The 21,232-nt window shown below is 43.3% G+C and overlaps 1 protein-coding gene across 1 annotated transcript in view; it reads left to right on the plus strand.

Annotated features, from left to right (window-relative positions):
- Positions 1–20,246, plus strand: part of LOC106610893 (macoilin-2) — a 30,671-nt gene extending 10,425 nt beyond the window's left edge. The window contains exons 2-11 of the mRNA XM_014210557.2: positions 3,191–3,332; positions 3,694–3,820; positions 6,441–6,564; positions 7,301–7,479; positions 13,660–14,197; positions 16,268–16,426; positions 17,134–17,316; positions 17,435–17,555; positions 17,720–17,894; positions 18,041–20,246. Coding sequence (XP_014066032.2) covers positions 3,191–3,332; positions 3,694–3,820; positions 6,441–6,564; positions 7,301–7,479; positions 13,660–14,197; positions 16,268–16,426; positions 17,134–17,316; positions 17,435–17,555; positions 17,720–17,894; positions 18,041–18,243 — 1,951 coding nt within the window. The 3' untranslated portion in view covers positions 18,244–20,246. The remainder of the gene's footprint in view (positions 1–3,190; positions 3,333–3,693; positions 3,821–6,440; positions 6,565–7,300; positions 7,480–13,659; positions 14,198–16,267; positions 16,427–17,133; positions 17,317–17,434; positions 17,556–17,719; positions 17,895–18,040) is intronic.
- The last annotated feature ends 986 nt before the right edge of the window (positions 20,247–21,232 follow it).

A 21,232-nucleotide genomic window follows, 5' to 3' on the forward strand; every position in this document is an offset into this window, starting at 1 on the left:
GATTATAGACCTAATTAAGTTGGTTTCCTCTCTCATCACTTTTCTCAGACATTGAAGGCAAGGGCTGTTTTCTCATCTCGTAACTCCATTGCTGCCTCCGAATTGTTCTCAACACCAATATGCTGGGTAACATGGCTTTTATGCACATAGCAACATGGTTTAGGAAAAAGGCGGCAATTCAACAGCACAATGTTTCAGAACCGCGGACAGCGATCACTATCCAATGCGGGAGAAAGCGCATTCGTTATAAACTCAGCAAAAAAAGGAACGTTTCTTTTTCAGGACACTCTTTCAAAGATAATTCGTAAAAATCCAAATAACTTCACAGATCTTCATTGTAAAGGGTTTAAACACTGTTTCCCATGCTTGTTCAATGAACCATAAACAATGAACATGCGCCTGTGGAATGGTCGTTAAGACACTAACAGCTTACAGACGGTAGGCAATTAAGGTCACAGTTATGAAAGCTTAGGACACTAAAGAGGCCTTTCTACTGACTCTGAAAAACACCAAAAGAAAGATGCCCAGGGTCCCTGCTCATCTGCGTGAACGTGCCTTAGGCATGCTGCAAGGAGGCATGAGGACTGCAGATGTGGCCAGGTCAATAAATTGCAATGTCCGTATTGTGAGCCGCCTAAGACAGAGCTACAGGGAGACAGGACGGACAGCTGATCGTCCTCGCGGTGGCAGACCACGTGTAACAGCACCTGCACAGGATCGGTACATCCGAACATCACACCTGCGGGACAGGTACAGGATGGCAACAACAACTGCCTGAGCTACACCAAGAACGTACAATCCCTCCATCAGTGCTCAGACTGTCCGCAATAGGCTGAGAGAGGCTGGACTGAGGGCTTGCAGGCCTTTTGTAAGGCAGGTCCTCACCAGACATCACCGTCAACAACGTCGCCTATGGGCACAAACCCACCGTCGCTGGAGCATACAGGACTAGCAAAAAGTGCTCTTCACTGACGAGTCACGGTTTTGTCTCACCAGGGGTGATGGTTGGATTCGCGTTTATCGTCTAAGGAATGAGCGTTACACCGAGGCCTTGTAACTCTGGAGCGGGATCGATTTGGAGGTGGAGGGTCCGTCATGGTCTGAGGCGGTTTGTCACAGCATCATTGGACTGAGCTTGTTGTCATTGCAGGCAATCTCAGCGCTGTGCGTTACAGGGAAGACATCCTCCTCCCTCATGTGGTACCCTTCCTGCAGGCTCATCCTGACATCACCCTCCAGCATGACAATGCCACCAGCCATACTGCTCGTTCTGTGCATGAATTCCTGCAAGCCAGGAATGTCAGTGTTCTGCCATGGCCAGCGAAGAGCCCGGATCTCTATCCCATTGAGCACGTCTGGGACCTGTTGGATCGGAGGGTGAGGGCTAGAGCCATATCCCCCAGAAATGTCTGGGAACTTGCAGGTGCCTTGATGGAAGAGTGGGGTAACATCTCACAGAAAGACCTTACAAATCTGGTGCTGTCTATGAGGAGGAGATGCACTGCAGTACTTAGTATCTGGTGTGGCCACCAGCTGCATTGACTGTTACTTTAGATTTCGCCCACCCCCCTTGTTCAGGAACACATTATTAAATTTCTGTTAGTCACATGTCTGTTGAACTTGTTCAGTTTGTCTGTTGTTGAATCTTGTTATGTTCATACAAATATTTACACATGTTAAGTTTGCTGAAAATAAACAGTTGACAGTGAGGGGACGTTTCTTTTTTTGCTGAGTTTAAAATATTTTTATTAGTGTTGCACCGTTTGTTCTTATGTAATGTAACCATATACAGTTTGAGTAGCACATATCTTAAGCCCCGTTTCCATTGGCACTTTGAAGTCAACCCAGGTTGGGATGGCCTTGGTGGGCTTGCTCAAATTGAATTTCCACTGCCCCCAGAAATGAGAAATCATGCTAGGCAGCCAATATGTGACTGCAGCTGGCTTCGCCAATGTTGCTAGCTAGCAAGATGTTGAATTTATTTCGCCTCATAGTCCTGCCAGTGCCAGCCATGTATTTAGCTTGCTGACGTTAGCTAGCTAAACAGTTAGCATCACTGCTAGCATAACAGGCTAGCTTAATTCCTACCTTGCTTACCATGGCATTAGCTATTAGCGAGCCGACCAAGCAAACCAGGCAACAAGTTTGATACGATCTAGCTTTCAATATGACTGGCCAGCTGACATTCCTGCTGGCTCACGTTAGCTAGCTAGCTTGTTTTAACTCTGATTTGCTAGCTAACGGTAGATAGCTAGCATTCGAGGGCTGACTTCCCATAAAAGTTTTTATTGTGTAGTACAAAAATGAACGAAGGATCCAGCTATGGTGGTAATTTGTGTCATGTCTGACTAATGCAGTACTGCTTGTCCATTTGTTAGCTAACAGTAACAAGCCCAGACAAGCTAGCTAACGTTGTGTTAGCATCCAGCAATGGTCAGCTTGGTGGTTGCATAGTAACTGCGTCACCACCCCGAATTCTAATTGAGCTGGCACCAGTTGTGAAACTGGGCTGCGTTGGCCCGGGTTTCCCTTGACCCAGCTCGAATTTGAGAATTCCATTTGAGCCAACTCGAATTTGGCCCAAATCTTCCCTAATTTTAAGTGAGCGATGGACTGCCAACCCCACGGCCTCCACAATGGATTAGTCCACTCAGACCGTCTTTAATTAGACAGGTGTCTTGTACACCATGGACAATTGATTTTGTTGGGGTGGGATACTGCTCGACCTAAAGAATTCTTGGTCGACCAAACAATCGACCAGTTGACTAAATGGGGTCAGGCCTATAAAAGACACAAGAATGAAGCTATACTGTATATACAAGGAGTACCATTATCATATAAATGTGAAGGGATATGTGGTAATAGAGGTAATGTGTACATGTAGGCAGATGTAAAGTGACTAAGCATCAGGATGCATAATACTAAGAGTACAAAAAAAAGTAGTGTGTGTGTGTGTAGACGTTTGAGTGCATATAGCCAGTGCAGGTAGAGTCAATGCAAATAGTCCATACAGTCTGAGTTGCTATTGATTAGCTAAGTCTTAATTGCTTGGAGATGGATGCTGTCTCTGAGCCTGTTGGTCCAAGTCCTGATGCTCTGGTATTGGTTGCCTGACAGTAGCATAGAGAACAGTCTGTGGCTGGTTGTGGCATTGGACATGTTAAAACTCATACATTTCTTTCTTCTCCAGTACCTTCCTGTACCTGAAGTTCCTGGTGGTGTGGGCACTGGTGCTACTGGCAGACTTTGTGCTCGAGTTCAGGTTTGAGTACCTGTGGCCCTTCTGGCTGTTCATCAGAAGTGTGTATGACTCCTTCAGATACCAGGGGCTGGTGAGTTTGTCTGGCTGTGTCCTGGCCTGACCGATCTGTGGTATAGACGAGGAGAGCAGGTCTATGGAGCATCTGCAGAACAAGATCTGAGTCCTGCACTAGTGCGGCTATGTTTTCAAAATATTTACATAATGTTATTCCCCTCCAATTCTCTAGAGGTGACTCTACTAAGTCATTGATTGGGCTTTGATGTCTTTTGCAGATATGTTTTTGCATTTAATTGCCAATTTAATCATCACACAATGAAAAATTGTGATGTGGACAATATGTGACCCACATCTCTCTGGTTGTTTCTAGCAATGTGTTTTTCTGCCTTTTTGCAGAGCTCCTACTAACCCAACTCGTGTCTCTACTCTTCCAGGCGTTTTCAGTGTTCTTTGTGTGTGTGGCGTTTACCTCCGACATCATATGCCTGCTCTTCATCCCCGTGCAATGGCTGTTCTTTGCTGCCAGTACCTACGTGTGGGTGCAGTACGTGTGGCATACAGGTAAGCTCTCCTCCTATTCACCTGCCTTTTAACAAGGAAAATACCTTATTGAATTAGTGTGTGGTTATGATCCAGCGGAGGCTGCCGAGGAACGGATTAAATGGAATGGCATTTGATTTGATTGATATTTGATGCCATTACCACGAGCCCGTCCTCCCCAATTAAGGTGCCACCAACCTCTTTTGGTATGATCCCTGTATTGCACTATTTAAGCCTAGCTGTAAAGAAATGGGACTGGTGACAGGAGTTTCACAGGAGGGTGAATCTTCAAGAAACTAGAACGAAAAAATACCATGATTTGGGTTTTCCCCACAAAATGTTATCCATAGAAGGGTCATTTGGAGGAAGGATTAATGACATATTTGACATTTTAATCTTAAAGCATAATTGAGAAATAATCAATTATTTTGTCATTGGAGTATTAAAGCTGCAATATGTAACTTTTTGGGCGACCCACCAAATTCACATAGAAATGTGTGTTATGCATGTCATTCTCATTGAACGCAGGGCTAAGAAGCTGCAAATCTGTTCTTTGTGTGCCATTTCAATGCTTCTCGTTTTTAAGTAGAGTTTTTTTGTCTTTTTTACTTTACGTTTTGTACACCAGCTTCAAACAGTTGAAAATACAATATTTTTGGTTATTGAAAATATATTTCACAGCGGTTTAGATGGTACAATGATTCTCTACACTATCCTTGCCTTTTTGTCACATCAATTGAAATTAGGTGAACTATTAGAATTTTTACAGCCAGGAAATGGTGGAGCGATTTCTGCATAGTGCATCTTTAATACACATTCATTAATCCCTACCCTGTGTTGGTGAATGTGCCTATGGTTATTTCTGCCCAGGAGACAATGGACAGGGGCTATCTATTCTCTATCCACTGATTCTGTTTGTTCTGCTGCTGATGTAATTATAGTTGGCCCGGGACTTTTCCATAAAGCCAGTGTGTTGTTTGAATGTACTATGTGGGATCAGACATGGTAAAGGGGGCTGACTTGCTGTCTCAGCCAACAATCACACATTGAGTCATGTTAGCTCTGGAGAGCTCTTTGTTTTTTTTGTATGCCTCACTGAAAAGCTGTCCTTTTGTGGTTGTGTGTGTCTGTGTCTCAATTTGTACTTGTCACTGAAAAGCTGATCTACCCTGTTGCTGTTGTGATGTTTGTGTTCTTGTGGGAGGCTGCTTTGCTGACCGCAATGTAAAACCTTGTTTCATGTTTGGAGGAAGTAGGTCTGCATGGATATTTTTCATGTGGACATATGGTTATCATGACCATGTACCATGCCTTCAGAAAGTATTCACACCCCTTGACTTTTCCCACATTTTGTTGTGTTACAAAGTGGGATTAAAATTGATGTAATTTTCTTTTTTTTGTCAATGATCTACACAAAATACTCTGTCAAAGTGGAAGAAATTCTAACATTTGTCAATACATGTTAGAATCACCTTTGGCAGCGATTTTAGCTTTGAGTCTTTCTGGGTAAATCTCGAAGCGCTTTCCACAACTGGATTGTGCTACATTTGCCAAATCTGCCAAATTCTTCAAGCTCTGTCAAATTGGTTATTAATCATTAATAGACAACCATTATCAGGTCTGGCAATAGATTTTCAAGCAGATTTAGGTCAAAACTTTAACTCAACCATTCAGGAACATTGACTGTCTTCTTGGTAAGCAACTTCAGTGTAGATTTGGCCATAGGTTATTGTCCTGCTGAAAGGTGAATTCATCTCCCAGTGTTTGGTGGAAAGCAGACTGAACCATGTGGGATTTTGCCTGTGCTTCGCTCATTGTTTCTTTTTTAATCCTGAAAACCTCCCCAGTCCTTAACAATCACTCTGTCAATTAGTTAGTATTGTGGAGTAACTACAATGTTGATCCATCCTCAGTTTTCTCCTATCACAGCCATTAAACTCTAACTGTTTTAAAGTCACCATTGTCCTCATGGTGAAATTCCTGAGCGGTTTCCCGTCTCTCCGGCAACTGAGTTAGAAAGGACAGCTGTGTCTTTGTAGTGAACGTGTGTATCGATACAGCATCCAAAGTGTTAATAACTTCACCATGCTCAAAGGGATATTCAATGTCTGCACCAATGGGTGCCCTAATTTGCTAGGCATTGGGAAAACCTCCCTGGTCTTTGTTTGAAATTCACTGCCTGACTGAGGGACCTTACAATTATCTGTATGTGTGGGGTACAGAGCAGCAGAGATGAGGTTCAACAATCATGAAAAACACTATTATTGCAAACAGTTAGTCCATGCAACTTATGTGACTTGTTAAGCAATTTTTTACTTCTGAACTTATTTAGGCTTCCCATAACAAAGGGGTTGAATACTTATTGACTCAAGACATTTCAGCTTTTCATTTTTTATTAATTTGTAAAAATGTATAAAACCTTATTCCACTTTGACATGATGGGGTATTGTGTGTAGGCCAGTGACAAAAAAATCTGAATTGAATCCATTTTCAATTCTGGCTGTAATGCAACAAAAAATGGGGAAAAAGTCAAGGGATGTGAATACATTCTGAAGGCACTGTATCTTGATGCATGTAGTTGTGTGGTTATCATGACCAGTAGTCTATTTTCTGTTCTCACACCTTTTTTTTGCTTTTACAGAGAGAGGGGTCTGTCTCCCCACAGTGTCTCTTTGGATACTATTTGTGTACATAGAGGCAGCCATCAGATTCAAAGACCTGAAGAACTTCCATGTCGACTTGTGTCGCCCATTTGCTGCACATTGGTAAGTTGTTAAAGGAAATCTCCACCCCAAAAACAATATTTTTGTACTTGTTTCATTAGTCCATTGTTGATATAGTCCCAACATGTTTTGCATGTCAGCAATTAAGTTTTAAAGATATGTAGCTTTCAAAATACAGAAATCTGGGCCAGATTGGTGGAATTTTCCTTTTTAAGTCAAGTTTTTGTCTAAGCTCTGGAGGCAGGTGTGAGTGTAGGCTATATGTGAGGAAGAATCCTTCTTAGACCCACAGGCCAAACAGGGGATGGGATTGTTCTGCCCCATTGACTCTCAGAAAACAATATTTCTGCTTGTTAGGCATAATGTACAAGTAATGACTGCTGGATATCCCCCAAGCTCAGACTCCACTCTCCAAAAAGAGAACAAGATTACATGCTGGTTTCATTCAGTGTGTAGAATTATGAAAAATCTGATCTTCTAAGATGGGGTTTAGGCAATATTTCTGCCCCAGATCTGTAAGGTCATACACACCATTTATAATCTAAGTACTCTTAAAGACCTCTAAGTGGATTTAGATAACAGCGCATAATACATGCTATGTAGTAATGCAGGATATTAGGACCTGTAATTCCTTTAGCTTTACATACGGCAGTGATGTTCATCTCAAGGCTTTTCTTTCATAGTACCTATGCTTGTCTCAACTTGTGAACCAGTTTGTCTTGGATACATCAGGCAGGATGAGTTGTCTGAACTTTGTTCTCGATCGATCTCTCTGTAGCATTGGCTACCCGGTGGTGACGCTGGGCTTTGGCTTCAAGAGCTACGTCAGCTATAAAATGCGCTTAAGAAAGCAGAAGGAGGTGCAGAAGGAGAATGAGTTCTACATGCAGCTCCTGCAACAGGCCCTGCCCCCAGAGCAACAGATGCTACAGAGACAAGAGAGGGAAGCGGAGGAAGGTGAGATGCACGCGAGCCTTGCAACAGATGCTCCAGATACCATTAGACAAGGATGTGGTTCAAGTGAGGATCCAAGTGATTGTCCGATTCCTAATAAATATGTAGAGTTGAAGTCGGAAGTTTACATACACTTAGGTTGGAGTCATTAAACTCATTTTTCAACCACTCCACAAATTTCTTGTTAACCTCTATGGGCTAGGTGGGACGCTAGCGTGCCACCCGTGGTGCACTCCATCAACAGCAGGTGCATTTCAAGAGCGGCAAATTTGAATCCAAATAAATGTCAAAATTCAAATTTTTCAAAAATACAACTATTTTACACCATTTGAAAGATAAACATCTCCTTAATCTAACCACGTTTTACGATTTCAAAAAGGTTTTACGGCGAAAGCATAAATGTAGAGTATGTTAGGACAGTACATTTACAAGAGTTGTGTGTAATGTTTTGTCAAGTCAAAGACAGGGTCACCAAAACCATAAAACCAGCTAAAATGATGCACTAACCTTTTACAATCTCCATCAGATGACACTCCTAGGACATTATGTTAGACAATGCATGCATTTTTAGTTCTATCAAGTTCATATTTATATCCAAAAACAGCGTTTTACTATGGCATTGATGTTGAGGAAATCGTTTCCCTCCAATAACCGGCAGTCAAGTCAGCGTCACTAATTAAAATTAGAAAACATTGGTAAAATATTATATTGTCATTTAAAGAATTATAGATTTACATCTCTTGAACGCAATCAACTTGCCAGATTTAAAAATAACCTTACTGGGAAATCACACTTTGCAATAATCTGAGCACTGCGCCCAGAAAAATACGCGTTGCGATACAGACTAGACGTCATGTTGGGGAGATCTAAAATCGAAAATACTATGTAAATAATCCATTACCTTTGATTCTCTTCATCAGATGTCACTTCCAGGTATCACAGGTCCATAACGAATGTAGTTTTGTTCAAAAAAGCTCATCATTTATGTCCAAAAATCTCCGTCTTGTTAGCACATGATCTAATCCAGCCGGACTTCGTCATGAAGGAGGGGAAAAAATATATTTCCGTTCGTTCAAACATGTCAAACGTTGTATAGCATAAATCATTAGGGCCTTTTTTAACCAGAACATGAATAATATTCAAGGTGGACGAATGCATACTCTTTTATAACGTATTGGAACGAGGGTACCCAACATGAACTGCCGCGCCAGGTGTCTAATGGGACATCATCGTTCCATGGCTCTTGTTCGGTCAGATCTCCCTCCAGAAGACTCAAAACACTTTGTAAAGGCTGGTGACATCTAGTGGAAGCAATAGGAAGTGCCAAAATATTCCTCAGCCCCTGTGTTTTTCAATGGGATAGGTTTAAAGTCAATACAACACATCAGGTATCCACTTCCTGTCAGAAAATGTCTCAGGGTTTTGCCTGCCAAATGAGTTCTGTTATACTCACAGACACCATTCAAACAGTTTTAGAAACTTTAGAGTGTTTTCTATCCATATATAATAAGTATATGCATATTCTAGTTACTGGGTAGGATTAGTAACCAGATTAAATCGGGTACATTTTTTTAACAGGTTAACCTGTTAGGGCTAGGGGGCAGCATTTGCACGTCTGGGTAAAAAAAATGTACCCGATTTAATCTGGTTACTAATCCTACCCAGTAACTAGAATATGCATATACTTATTATATATGGATAGAAAACACTCTAAAGTTTCTAAAACTGTTTGAATGGTGTCTGTGAGTATAACAGAACTCATTTGGCAGGCAAAACCCTGAGACAGATTCTGACAGGAAGTGGATACCTGATGTGTTGTATTACCTTTAAACCTATGCCATTGAAAAACACAGGGGCTGAGGAGTATTTTGGCACTTCCTATTGCTTCCACTAGATGTCACCAGCCTTTACAAAGTGTTTTGAGTCTTCTGGAGGGAGATCTGACCGAACAAGAGCCATGGAACGATGATGGCCCATTAGACACCTGGCGCGCGAGTTCATGTTGGGTACCCTCGTTCCAATACGTTATAAAAGAGAATGCATTCGTCCACCTTGAATATTATTCATGTTCTGGTAAAAAGGCCCTAATGATTTATGCTATACAACGTTTGACATGTTTGAACGAACGTAAATATATTTTTTCCCCTCGTTCATGAAGTGAAGTCCGGCGGGCTTAGATCATGTGCTAACAAGACGGAGATTTTTGGACATAAATGATGAGCTTTTTTGAACAAAACTACATTCGTTATGGACCTGTGATACCTGGAAGTGACATCTGATGAAGAGAATCAAAGGTAATGGATTATTTACATAGTATTTTCGATTTTAGATCTCCCCAACATGGCGGCTAGTCTGTATCGCAACGCGTATTTTTCTGGGCGCAGTGCTCAGATTATTGCAAAGTGTGATTTCCCAGTAAGGTTATTTTTAAATCTGGCAAGTTGATTGCGTTCAAGAGATGTAAATCTATAATTCTTTAAATGACAATATAATATTTTACCAATGTTTTCTAATTTTAATTATTTAATTTGTGGTGCTGACTTGAATGCCGGTTATTGGAGGGAAACGATTTCCTGAACATCAACGCCACAGTAAAACGCTGTTTTTGGATATAAATATGAACTTGATAGAACTAAAAATGCATGCATTGTCTAACATAATGTCCTAGGAGTGTCATCTGTTGGAGATTGTAAAAGGTTAGTGCATAATTTTAGCTGATTTTATGGTTTTGGTGACGCCTGTCTTTGAATTGGCACAACATTACACACAACTCTTGTAAATGTACTGTCCTAACATACTCTAAATTTATGCTTTTGCCGTAAAACCTTTTTGAAATCGTAAAACGTGGTTAGATTAAGGAGATGTTTATCTTTCAAAGGGTGTAAAATAGTTGTATGTTTGAAAAATTTGAATTTTGACATTTATTTGGATTCAAATTTGCCGCTCTTGAAATGCACCTGCTGTTGATGGAGTGCACCACGGGTGGGACGCTTGCATCCCACCTAGCCCATAGAGGTTAACAAACTATATTTTTGGCAAGTCGGTTAGGCCATCTACTTTGTGCATGACACAAGTAATTTTTCCAACAATTGTTTACAGACTGATTATTTCACTTATAATTCACTGTATCACAATTCCAGTGGGTCAGAAGCTTATATACGCTAAGTTGACTGTGCCTTTAAACAGCTTGGAAAATTTCAGAAAATGATGTCATGGCTTTAGAAGCTTCTGATAGGCTAATTGACATAATTTGAGTCAATTGGAGGTGTGGATGTATTTCAAGGCCTACCTTCAAACTCCCTGCCTCTTTGCTTGACATCATGGGAAAATCAAAAGAAATCTGCCAAGACCTCAGAAAAAAATGGTAGACCTCCACAAGTCTAGTTCATCCTTGGGAGCAATTTCCAAACACCTGAAGGTACCAGGTTCATCTGTACAAACAATAGTACGCAAGTATAAACACCATGGGACCACGCAGCCGTCATACCGCTCAGGAAGGAGATGCGTTCTGTCTCCTAGAGATGAACATACTTTGGTGTGAAAAGTGCAAATCAATCCCAGAACAACAGCAAAGGACCTTGTGAAGATGCTGGAGGAAACGGGTACAAAAGTATCTGTATCCACAGTAAAACGAGTCCTATATCGACATAACCTGAAAGGCCGCTCAGCAAGGAAGAAGCCATTGCTCCAAAACCGCCATAAAAAAGCCAGACTGCGGTTTGCAACTGCACATGGGTACAAAGATCGTACTTTTTGGAGAAATGTCTTCTGGTCTGATGAAACAAAAATAGAACTGTTTGGCCATAATGACCATTGTTATGTTTGGAGGAAAAAGGGGGATGCTTGCAAGCCGAAGAACACCATCCCAACCGTGAAGCACGGGGGTGGCAGCATCATGTTGTGGGGGTGCTTTGCTGCAGGAGGGACTGGTGCACTTCACAAAATAGATGGCGTCATGAGGGAGGAAAATGATGTGGATATATTGAAGCAAAATCTCAAGACATCAGTCAGGAAGTTAAAGCTTGGTTGCAAATGTGTCTTCCAAATGGACAATGACACCTAGCATACTTCCAAAGTTGTGGCAAAATGGCTTAAGGACAACAAAGTCAAGGTATTGGAGTGGCCATCACAAAGCCCTGACCTCAATCCTGTAGAAAATGTGTGGGCAGAACTGAAAAAGCATGTGTGAGCAAAGAGGCCTACAAACCTGACTCGGTTACACCAGCTCTGTCAGGAGGAATGGGCCAAAATTCAGCCAACTTATTGTGGGAAGCTTGTGGAAGGCTACCCAAAACGTTTGACCCAAGTTAAACAATTTAAAGGCAATGCTACCAAATACTAATTGAGTGTATGTAATCTTCTGACCCACTGGGAATGTGATGAAAGAAATAAAAGCTGAAATAATTATTTCTCTCTACTATTATTCTGACATCTCACATTCTTACAATAAAGTGGTGATCCTAACTGACCTAAGACAGGGAATTTTTACTTGGATTAAATTTCAGGAATTGTGAAAAACTAAGTTTAAATGTACACTGCTCAAAAAAATAAAGGGAACACTTAAACAACACAATGTAACTCTAAGTCAATCACACTTCTGTGAAATCAAACTGTCCACTTAGGAAGCAACACTGATTAACAATAAATTTCACATGCTGTTGTGCAAATGGAATAGACAACAGGTGGAAATTATAGGCAATTAGCAAGACACCCCCAATAAAGGAGTGGTTCTGCAGGTGGGGACCACAGACCACTTCTCAGTTCCTATGCTTCCTAGCTGATGTTTTGGTCACTTTTGAATGCTGGCGGTGCTTTCACTCTAGTGGTAGCATGAAACTGAGTCTACAACCCACACAAGTGGCTCAGGTAGTGCAGCTCATCCAGGATGGCACATCAATGCGAGCTGTGGCAAGAAGGTTTGCTGTGTCTGTCAGTGTAGTGTCCAGAGCATGGAGGCGCTACCAGGAGACAGGCCAGTACATCAGGAGACGTGGAGGAGGCCGTAGGAGGGCAACAACCCAGCAGCAGGACCGCTACCTTCGCCTTTGTGCAAGGAGGAGCAGGAGAAGCACTGCCAGAGCCCTGCAAAATGACCTCCAGCAGGCCACAAATGTGCATGTGTCTGCTCAAACGGTTAGAAACAGACTCCATGAGGGTGGTATGAGGGCCCGACATCCACAGGTGGGGGTTGTGCTTACAGCCCAACACCGTGCAGGGCGTTTGGCATTTGCCAGAGAACACCAAGATTGGCAAATTCGCCACTGGCGCCCTGTGCTCTTCACAGATGAAAGCAGGTTCACACTGAGCATGTGACAGAGTCTGGAGACGCCGTGGAGAACGTTCTGCTGCCTGCAACATCCTCCAGCATGACCGGTTTGGCGGTGGGTCAGTCATGGTGTGGGGTGGCATTTCTTTGGGGGGCCGCACAGCCCTCCATGTGCTCGCCAGAGGTAGCCTGACTGCCATTAGGTACCGAGATGAGATCCTCAGACCCCTTGTGAGACCATATGCTGGTGCGGTTGGCCCTGGGTTCCTCCTAATGCAAGACAATGCTAGACCTCATGTGGCTGGAGTGTGTCAGCAGTTCCTGCAAGAGGAAGGCATTGATGCTATGGACTGGCCCGCCCGTTCCCCAGATCTGAATCCAATTGAGCACATCTGGTACATCATGTCTCGCTCCATCCACCAACGCCACATTGCACCACAGACTGTCCAGGAGTTGGCGGATGCTTTAGTCCAGGTCTGGGAGGAGAACCCTCAGGAGACCATCCGCCACCTCATCAGGAGCATGCCCAGGCGTTGTAGGGAGGTCATACAGGCACGTGGAGGCCACACACACTACTGAGCCTCATTTTGACTTGTTTTAAGGACATTACATCAAAGTTGGATTAGCCTGTAGTGTGGTTTTCCACTTTAATTTTGAGTGTGACTCCAAATCCAGACCTCCATGGGTTGATAAATTGGATTTCCATTGATTATTTTTGTGTGATTTTGTTGTCAGCACATTCAACTATGTAAAGAAAAAAGTATTTAATAAGATTATTTCTTTCATTCAGATCTAGGATGTGTTGTTTAAGTGTTCCCTTTATTTTTTTGAGCAGTATATTTGGCTAAGGTGTATGTAAACTTCTGACTTCAACTGTATTTAATCTCTCTCCTTTCTGACTTTCATCCTCCATTCAGCTGCAGCAGCTAAAGGGATATCTGAGGTGGACTCCGTCCCAGTCTCACAGAATGGAGCACTTGTCGGTAAAAAGACGCCAGCACCGCTACCGGAGCTGGAGTACAGAGAAAAATGGAAAGAGGGCCGCGAGGCCAAAAAGCAACACAATAGCATCCTGCCGTCATCGGTAGACTGTAAACTCCAGGAGATGGAGTACATGGAGAACCATATGAACAACAGGAGACTGACCACCGAACTGGTGGGCAGCACAGAGAACCTGCTGCTGAAGGAGGAGAACTCCTCTTCCTCCTGCTCCTCCTCCTCATCCTCCTCCTCGAAAAACTACAAGAACACTAGTGGCAACACCGCAATTAACTCCTCGCCCCGCGGACACAGCGCCACCAACGGCAGCGTCCCCTTGTCCGCCCCTTCCTCCTCTTCCTCTGGGAAGAAGCAGAAGTGTGCAGTGGGGAAGGGTCCAGCAGCGGGCTCCCACAGGGACCCAACAGACAACTGCATCCCCAACAATCAGCTGAGCAAGCCTGAGGCGCTCGTACGGTAAGAGCACTTATATGCAGATGCACGTACTGTATGCATCTGGTTGAGCAGGCTGAAGGTGCTCTTATGATAAGAGCACATTATATACACAGCACAGTATGTACAGCACACGCACCTGGCTAAGCGAGTTTAACACGCACCCATTAGAGAAGCCTACAGCACTAGTACAGTAGAGAGAACACATCATCCATACACAAACAGCTGTGCTTGCTTGAGGCTACTCACACACACTCACTCATTAAGGCGTCCACATGCTTCCCAGCCGGAACAGTTCATGCATATATTATGACATTTTGTGACGTTTTGGTCTTCGGCAAGGGTTTCTTCGGTTGTTCGTCCACATGCCATTTTTTTATCAAGGCAATCTAAAGTTGGTAGCCAAATTCTATGCCCCTTCGTCGGTGATTGGTCAACAGTAGGGATTCTTCAATGAAGTGTTCAATGAGAGACTAATTCATTCGTTTTCATGCACATGTTTTCACTTGAAAAATACTATTGTACTATTGCCATTTTCTTTCTTGTTTTTCAAGTGAAGGACTTTTTTAAGGGAGTATGCGAGCACACTCGTTTGGTTCGCCTAGCCAAAGCATGTTGAATGTCACACCTGGATGTCACAGTTCTCATATTCTCAAAGTATTAGTGACTTGCTGATACATGATGGCTGTATGGGATGCTTCCCCTTATCAGATGTCATGTGAGTGTGGAGCCAGTCCCTGACACCTCAAACTAACCCTGCTGCAGTGCAGGCTCCAGATAGATAGGCGCTAAGTAGAGCTGTTTCCACTGTGTGGGCTGGGGTGTGAGAAACTTGGACTGTTAAAATCAGTTTGCCACAAAATGATGCTGGCTGAAAAGGAGAACCTTGAGTTTAAGATGGCTGTGTCATCCTGTTTGTCTGTAGTTGTTCAGCTGGGTATAGAATGTGAGAAGAAAGTCAAATTTGGTGTGGCAAGTTGTCATGGTGTTCAGGGTAATACACATTCAAATGTACCCTGCATTTGCCACAGTCTCTGACTAGTGGATTCCCTGGCTTACGATATTGGTACACTGTGTTTTTGTTGTTAACAAATATGGCTGAATAGACACTTGGCTAGCAGATGTTTCTTATTGGTCAGTGTTTGCTTTTTGCATTGATTGTACACTCATAATGATAAATCTGTGGATGTCTAGTCTTTTTAGCCTTTGTTTAAAAAACGACTGACTCCAAAGGCAAAAGTAAACCAACCAAAGAACTGTAGGTTAAAGAAAAGCAAGCCATTTTGAAGCTGAAAGCGAGAACTTAAAGCAAGAACCGTAGTAAAGAAAACGGTTACAGTTAAAACAACAATTTGGAACATGAAAAAGAGAAACCACCGGTGACAATCATTTGGCAACGATGTGATTGGCCAAGGAAAACGACTGACAAATGACCGGAACCCTAAAACATCTGTCAGTGAAATGGCCAACAGGCACAATCTACCATCAGCAGGAGGCTTTGACAGCAGAATAACAGTCACAGCCAAATGCAAACCATTCAGCAGCAGCAGAACATAAGACAGGTTAGAAATGAGCTAAGAGGTACAAAGATTGCGCTACTGAAACAAAGTATTATGAGCAGATGAAACCAAGGTAAACCTTTACCAAAGACTGGAGAAATAAAGGAACAGTGGATGATACCAAGCTACTATAGGCACTATGCAGAAACATGTCTCGGGTGGCAGTAGCGTCGAGGTGAGGGAAGCGGGTCAGCAACTGGAGGGTTGCCAGTTTGAATCCCAGCTCTAGCAGGGCAGAAATTTGACGAAGTCACTTGTTCGAAAGGTGGCATCCTATGACGGTTCCACGTTGAAAGTCACTGAGCTCTTCAGTAAGGCCATACTTTTGTGTGTGTGTGTGTGTGTGTCAGAGGGGTTGGGGGGGAAAGCAGAAGAGAAATGTCCATCTCATATGGACTAATAAAGTACATCTTATTTTCTTAGTGTTTCTCCATAAAATTGTCTAACTCCTCTCTCCTCCCTTTCCCATCCGCTTCTCTCTTCCTCATCATCCCTTCTTTCTCCATTTATTTCCTTCCACCTTCCAACCCTGCAGGCTGGAGCAGGATGTGAAGAAGCTGAAGGCGGACCTGCAGGCCAGCAGACAGGTGGAGCAGGACTTGCGCAGTCAGATCGGCTCCTTGAGCAGCGCTGAGCGCTCCATCCGCTCTGAGCTGGGCCAGCTGCGACAAGAGAACGAGCTGCTGCAGAACAAGTGAGTGGCACAGGTCAAAGGTCATACATGACTGGATCTGATCACCTGCTGGGACTAGGACCAGGAGCTTTTCCTTGTCAGGTCACGTAGTCAGGAAAAACTAGCTGGGACCAAAGGTCTTAAGGGTTATCATACAGCTTTTTTCCCATGTAAGCTCAAGAGGCTAAAAACACTGGGTTTAGCTTGGAATGCCCTCGTCGAAATGACTTTGTCCAGGGTCAGGAAGAGCTAGTTTGAAATGTAGTGATAACTCTGTGTTAAGACATTCAGGAGTGGGGGAGGACTGGCAGGATGGATTTTCTTAAATCATAAATAATAGTGAAGGTTACGGATGAGGATCCAGTCTACTTCTCGTCTCAGTGCATGCTTGTGAAAGCTTCAGTCTGGCAGGCTTCAAATCACAGCAGTCCAGACTGGAGCAGAGGGAGCACTTAGGCATCTGGCTGCTTTAATTGTCCAATTAAGTCATTATTGACCAAATGGGATTCCTGAGTGTCCTAGGTGCAGAATCGCATTAGTGGAAACCAAGACTGTTCTCAGGGCAGGCTTGGTTGTAGCTAGATATTTTCGAGTCGCGTCGGGGACAATTCTATAATTTTAGTTAACCCTTTATTATCCTAACCTCCTAAGCTGCTACAAAAAGTCACTTCTGGGGTGGGATGGAGTCCCGCTGGCTCACATGGTCTGTGGCTGATGTGTGTGTGCAGGCTCCATAACGCTGTCCAGGCCAAGCAGAAGGACAAACAGGCCGTGGGCCAACTGGAGAAGAGGCTGAAGGTTGAGCAGGAGGCCCGCACCAATGCAGAGAAACAGCTTTCAGACGAGAAGAAACGCAAAAAGCTGGAAGAGGCCACCACAGCTAGAGCCGTCGCACTAGCAGCAGCATCCAGGTAAAAGGCTCCAGAGTTCCCCAAAAATAAATAATCTGCTATCAGTTGTTGTTAGCCAGTTTCAAGCTATTCCCTGCTGTTAGTATAGGTGCGATCCCGCTCTCTGTCTGCTCCACAGGGGGGAGTGCACAGATACGCTGAGGAGGCGGATCACGGAACTGGAGACTGAGTGTAAGAAGCTGACCATGGATATCAAGCTCAAAGAAGAACAGATCAGAGAGCTGGAGATGAAAGTGCAGGTGAGGCTCACTGTTTAGTTAAGACTCGGGTATGTTTTGTTGGCGGCCTTTTGACGTCAACAACCGTTTTGGTTAAAGTAACGCAAAATGTTGACTCATGCACACCTGCTGTACACTGGCACACAGACAATGCCACTTGTACTGATGTTCCCTCCCTCTCTTAGGAGCTCCACAAGTATAAAGAGAATGAGAAGGACACAGAAGTGCTGATGTCAGCGCTGTCGGCCATGCAGGATAAGACCCAGCACCTGGAGAACAGCCTGTCTGCAGAGACCCGCATCAAACTGGACTTGTTCTCAGCACTGGGCGATGCTAAGAGACAGCTGGAGATTGCACAAGGTCAGTGTTCAGCCTGGGTCCAGCACCTTTGCAATACTGCCTCAGTCCCACCTATCTCCTACTGAATGTGATTCATGTAGAATAGATTGCATGACATTATGAATGTCTAATCTGAAAGTTTCTTCCTGGGTGTGTCTGTCTCTTAGGTCAGATCCTGCAGAAGGACCAGGAGATCAAGGACCTAAAGCAGAAGATAGCTGAGGTGATGGCTGTCATGCCCAGCATATCCTACACAGCTGACAGCAGCAACATGACTCCTGTGGCCCCCCACTACTCCTCCAAGTTCATGGACACCAGTCCCTCTGGCCTGGACCCCAACGCCTCTGTCTACCAGCCCCTGAAAAAGTGAACGCTCCTTCCATCCTCTTCTGTTTTGATTTTTTAGAGCCCACCTCCAGATCTGCTTGTCACGTTTGCAGCTGAGAACTTTTTTTGGCGGGGGGGGGTCTGAAGGATGTTGTATTGTGACTGTATTTGTTGTAGTTAAAACAAAAAAAGGTCTGAGACATCATGTCGACTAGGAATTCCCAGTTATTTTTCTTCTTGTAAATGTCTAGTGAAATCTCACAGAATTGGGCGTGTATCTTATCTAGGGCGTTTCAGCCCCCCCCCCCCACATCTACTCCACCTGCTACCAGTTACTTGGTCTCTGGCCTTGGGATTGGGTAATTCCGGTGTCGATTTCATTTCTTTTAGAGCTGGGATGTGGATCTCTGGTAGCAGGAGTGCTCACCCTTATTTCTATGTAATAAATTCTGATCGCTAAGCACAGATATCAGTTTATTTTTAAGGTAAGAAGGTACCATCAGTATGCCCAGAGGAATGTAGAGCAACATTGGCATGGACTCTAGCCCTGTTTTGTCAATTATTATTATTTTTCAGTTGTGAATATCAGAGACCAAATTGAAACTTCCATTGGCTGTTCTTGGGTTTTATGGTATTGTTTTTTTTATGTTAGAAAGTGGATTGTGTGGTCTCTCCTTTTTCACTTGTTTCACAAAAAGTTAGAAAAATCACTTTGAGATGAGAACAGAGCTGTACCAAGATGTTATTTGTTTCAATAACAAGAGATGTCAAAGTAAATGATCCACAACAACCCCTAAATGTTGAGTATCAACTGCAAAATTACATTTATTTCCCTCAAAGCCCCCAACTTTCCACGATCCTGTCGAAAAGAGTGTTAAGCAAAGATAGTATTGCGAAGTTCATGTATAATATGCCTTCTCTTTAAACCCAGAATAGTCTCACAAATTGTCATGATCACAGTGCCTTGAGACAGGGCCTCAGTGGTGGGAGTCAGTATCTGGCAATGCCAGAAAGGACTGAAGTACAGGGCTTTCCAACCACAAATACAATTTTACCCCTAACCTGGATCCTAACCTTAGGTTCAGAACAGATAGCCCATCTACTTGCTCAACAGTTCTGACGATATGGCCATTTTGTCTGTTCTAGCATGGTCATGTTACTCCTTTACAGTGCGTTGATATGGTAATGTTAGCCACTACGAAGTCTACTGCAAACAGGTCCCAGGCTCCCAGCATGGCCTCTCCCCTGCATCCAACTGTAACACATCTCTCTGCTGTAAACTCTGGTTCTGTTGGTTGAACTATTGTCCCTGCATATGTTTTTTATTGATTTGACTTAAATTGCACTGTTGAAAAAAACCTGTTTGACAGGGAAAACTGTTGATGGATTTTGTGCAATGTGTACAAGAAACAAGACTCTGGAAATGCCAACCAAGAGACATCATTTATTTCCACTGAATTTTGCATAGAAAATTCTTCATCGGGCTCCTTTTATTGCTGAATACTCAAACTTCAGCCCATGTGCCAAGAAAGGATTGCTTGTTTTCTAGTAATATGTGCTATCCAGGAATGTACTGCAAATACATTGGCTGACGTGTTTGACAAATATCTGAAGTATGTCAAGCAGGCGGGAAAACTGCTCACCTGTTTGTAGTAGACTGTTTACGTAGTTGAAAGAAAGGGACTTTAATTGTGTGAATGTTACAGTATTGGCAACTGCCTGGGCCATGGGTGTTAAGAACCGTCTACAGTTGTTTCCTTACTCCTCTTTTTGGTATTGTTATATTCTGCAGGGAGGAATAGCTTGAGTCTGTGGTTTTGCAGTCATCTGAAATGGTGATTTTGTGTGTGTGGTTATGACCAACTGTATATGGAAAACGTTTTGCTCAGTGCTACCTATGTCATTGGCTCAACTGATGTTGAAAGTATAAAACGTTTTTGTTTTCTATGCCCGCCCGCAGTCTGCTCTGTTTCACCCCAGGTCTGACCTTGGCTGCGCTCTCGCTCTTTGAGGTTTACAAGGAATAAATTCTTTTCTTGCAGATTTTCCCAGTCTGGAGTTTCTTTCCTTGTCCTTTATGACATACAGTTGAAGTTGGAAGTTTACATACACTTAGGTTGGAGTCATTAAAACACATTTTTCAACCACTCCACACATTTCTTGAGTGATGTCATGGCTTTAGAAGCTTCTGATAGGCTAATTGACATAATTTCAGTCAATTGGAGGTGTACTTGTGGATGTATTTCAAGGCCTCTTTGCTTGACATCATGGGAAAATCAAAAGAAATCAGCCAAGACCTCAAATTGTAGACCTCCACAAGTCTGGTTCATCCTTGAGAGCAATTTCCAAACGCCTGAAGGCAACACGTTCATCTGTACAAACAATAGTACACAAGTATAAACACCATGGGACCACGCAGCCGTCATACCGCTCAGGAAGGAGACACGTTCTGTCTCCTAGAGATGAATGTACTTTGGTGCGAAAAGTGCAAATCAATCCCAGAACAACAGCAAAGGACCTTATGAAGATGCTGGAGGAAACTGGTACAAAATAATCTATATCAACAGTAAAACGAGTCCTATATCGACATAACCTGAAAGGCCACTCAGCGAGGAAGAAGCCACTGCTCCAAAACTGCCATTAAAAATGCCAGACTACGGTTTGCAACTGCACATGGGGACAAAGATTGCACTTTTTGTAGAAATGTCCTCTGGTCTGATGAAACAAAAATAGAACTGTTTGGCCATAATGACCATTGTTATGTTTGGAGGAAAAAGGGGGAGGCTTGCAAGCCGAAGAACACCATCCCAACCGTGAAGCACGGGGGTGGCAGCATCATGTTGTGGGGGTGCTTTGCTGCAGGAGGGACTGGTGCACTTCACAAAATAGATGGCATCATGAGGTAGACAATTATGTGGATATATTGAAGCAACATCTCAAGACATCAGTCAGGAAGTTAAAGCTTGGTTGCAAATGTGTCTTCCAAATGGACAATGACACCTAGCATACTTCCAAAGTTGTGGCAAAATGGC

The sequence above is a fragment of the Salmo salar genome, chromosome ssa09 (genome assembly GCF_905237065.1).
Source record: "Salmo salar chromosome ssa09, Ssal_v3.1, whole genome shotgun sequence".
NCBI lineage: Eukaryota > Metazoa > Chordata > Actinopteri > Salmoniformes > Salmonidae > Salmo > Salmo salar.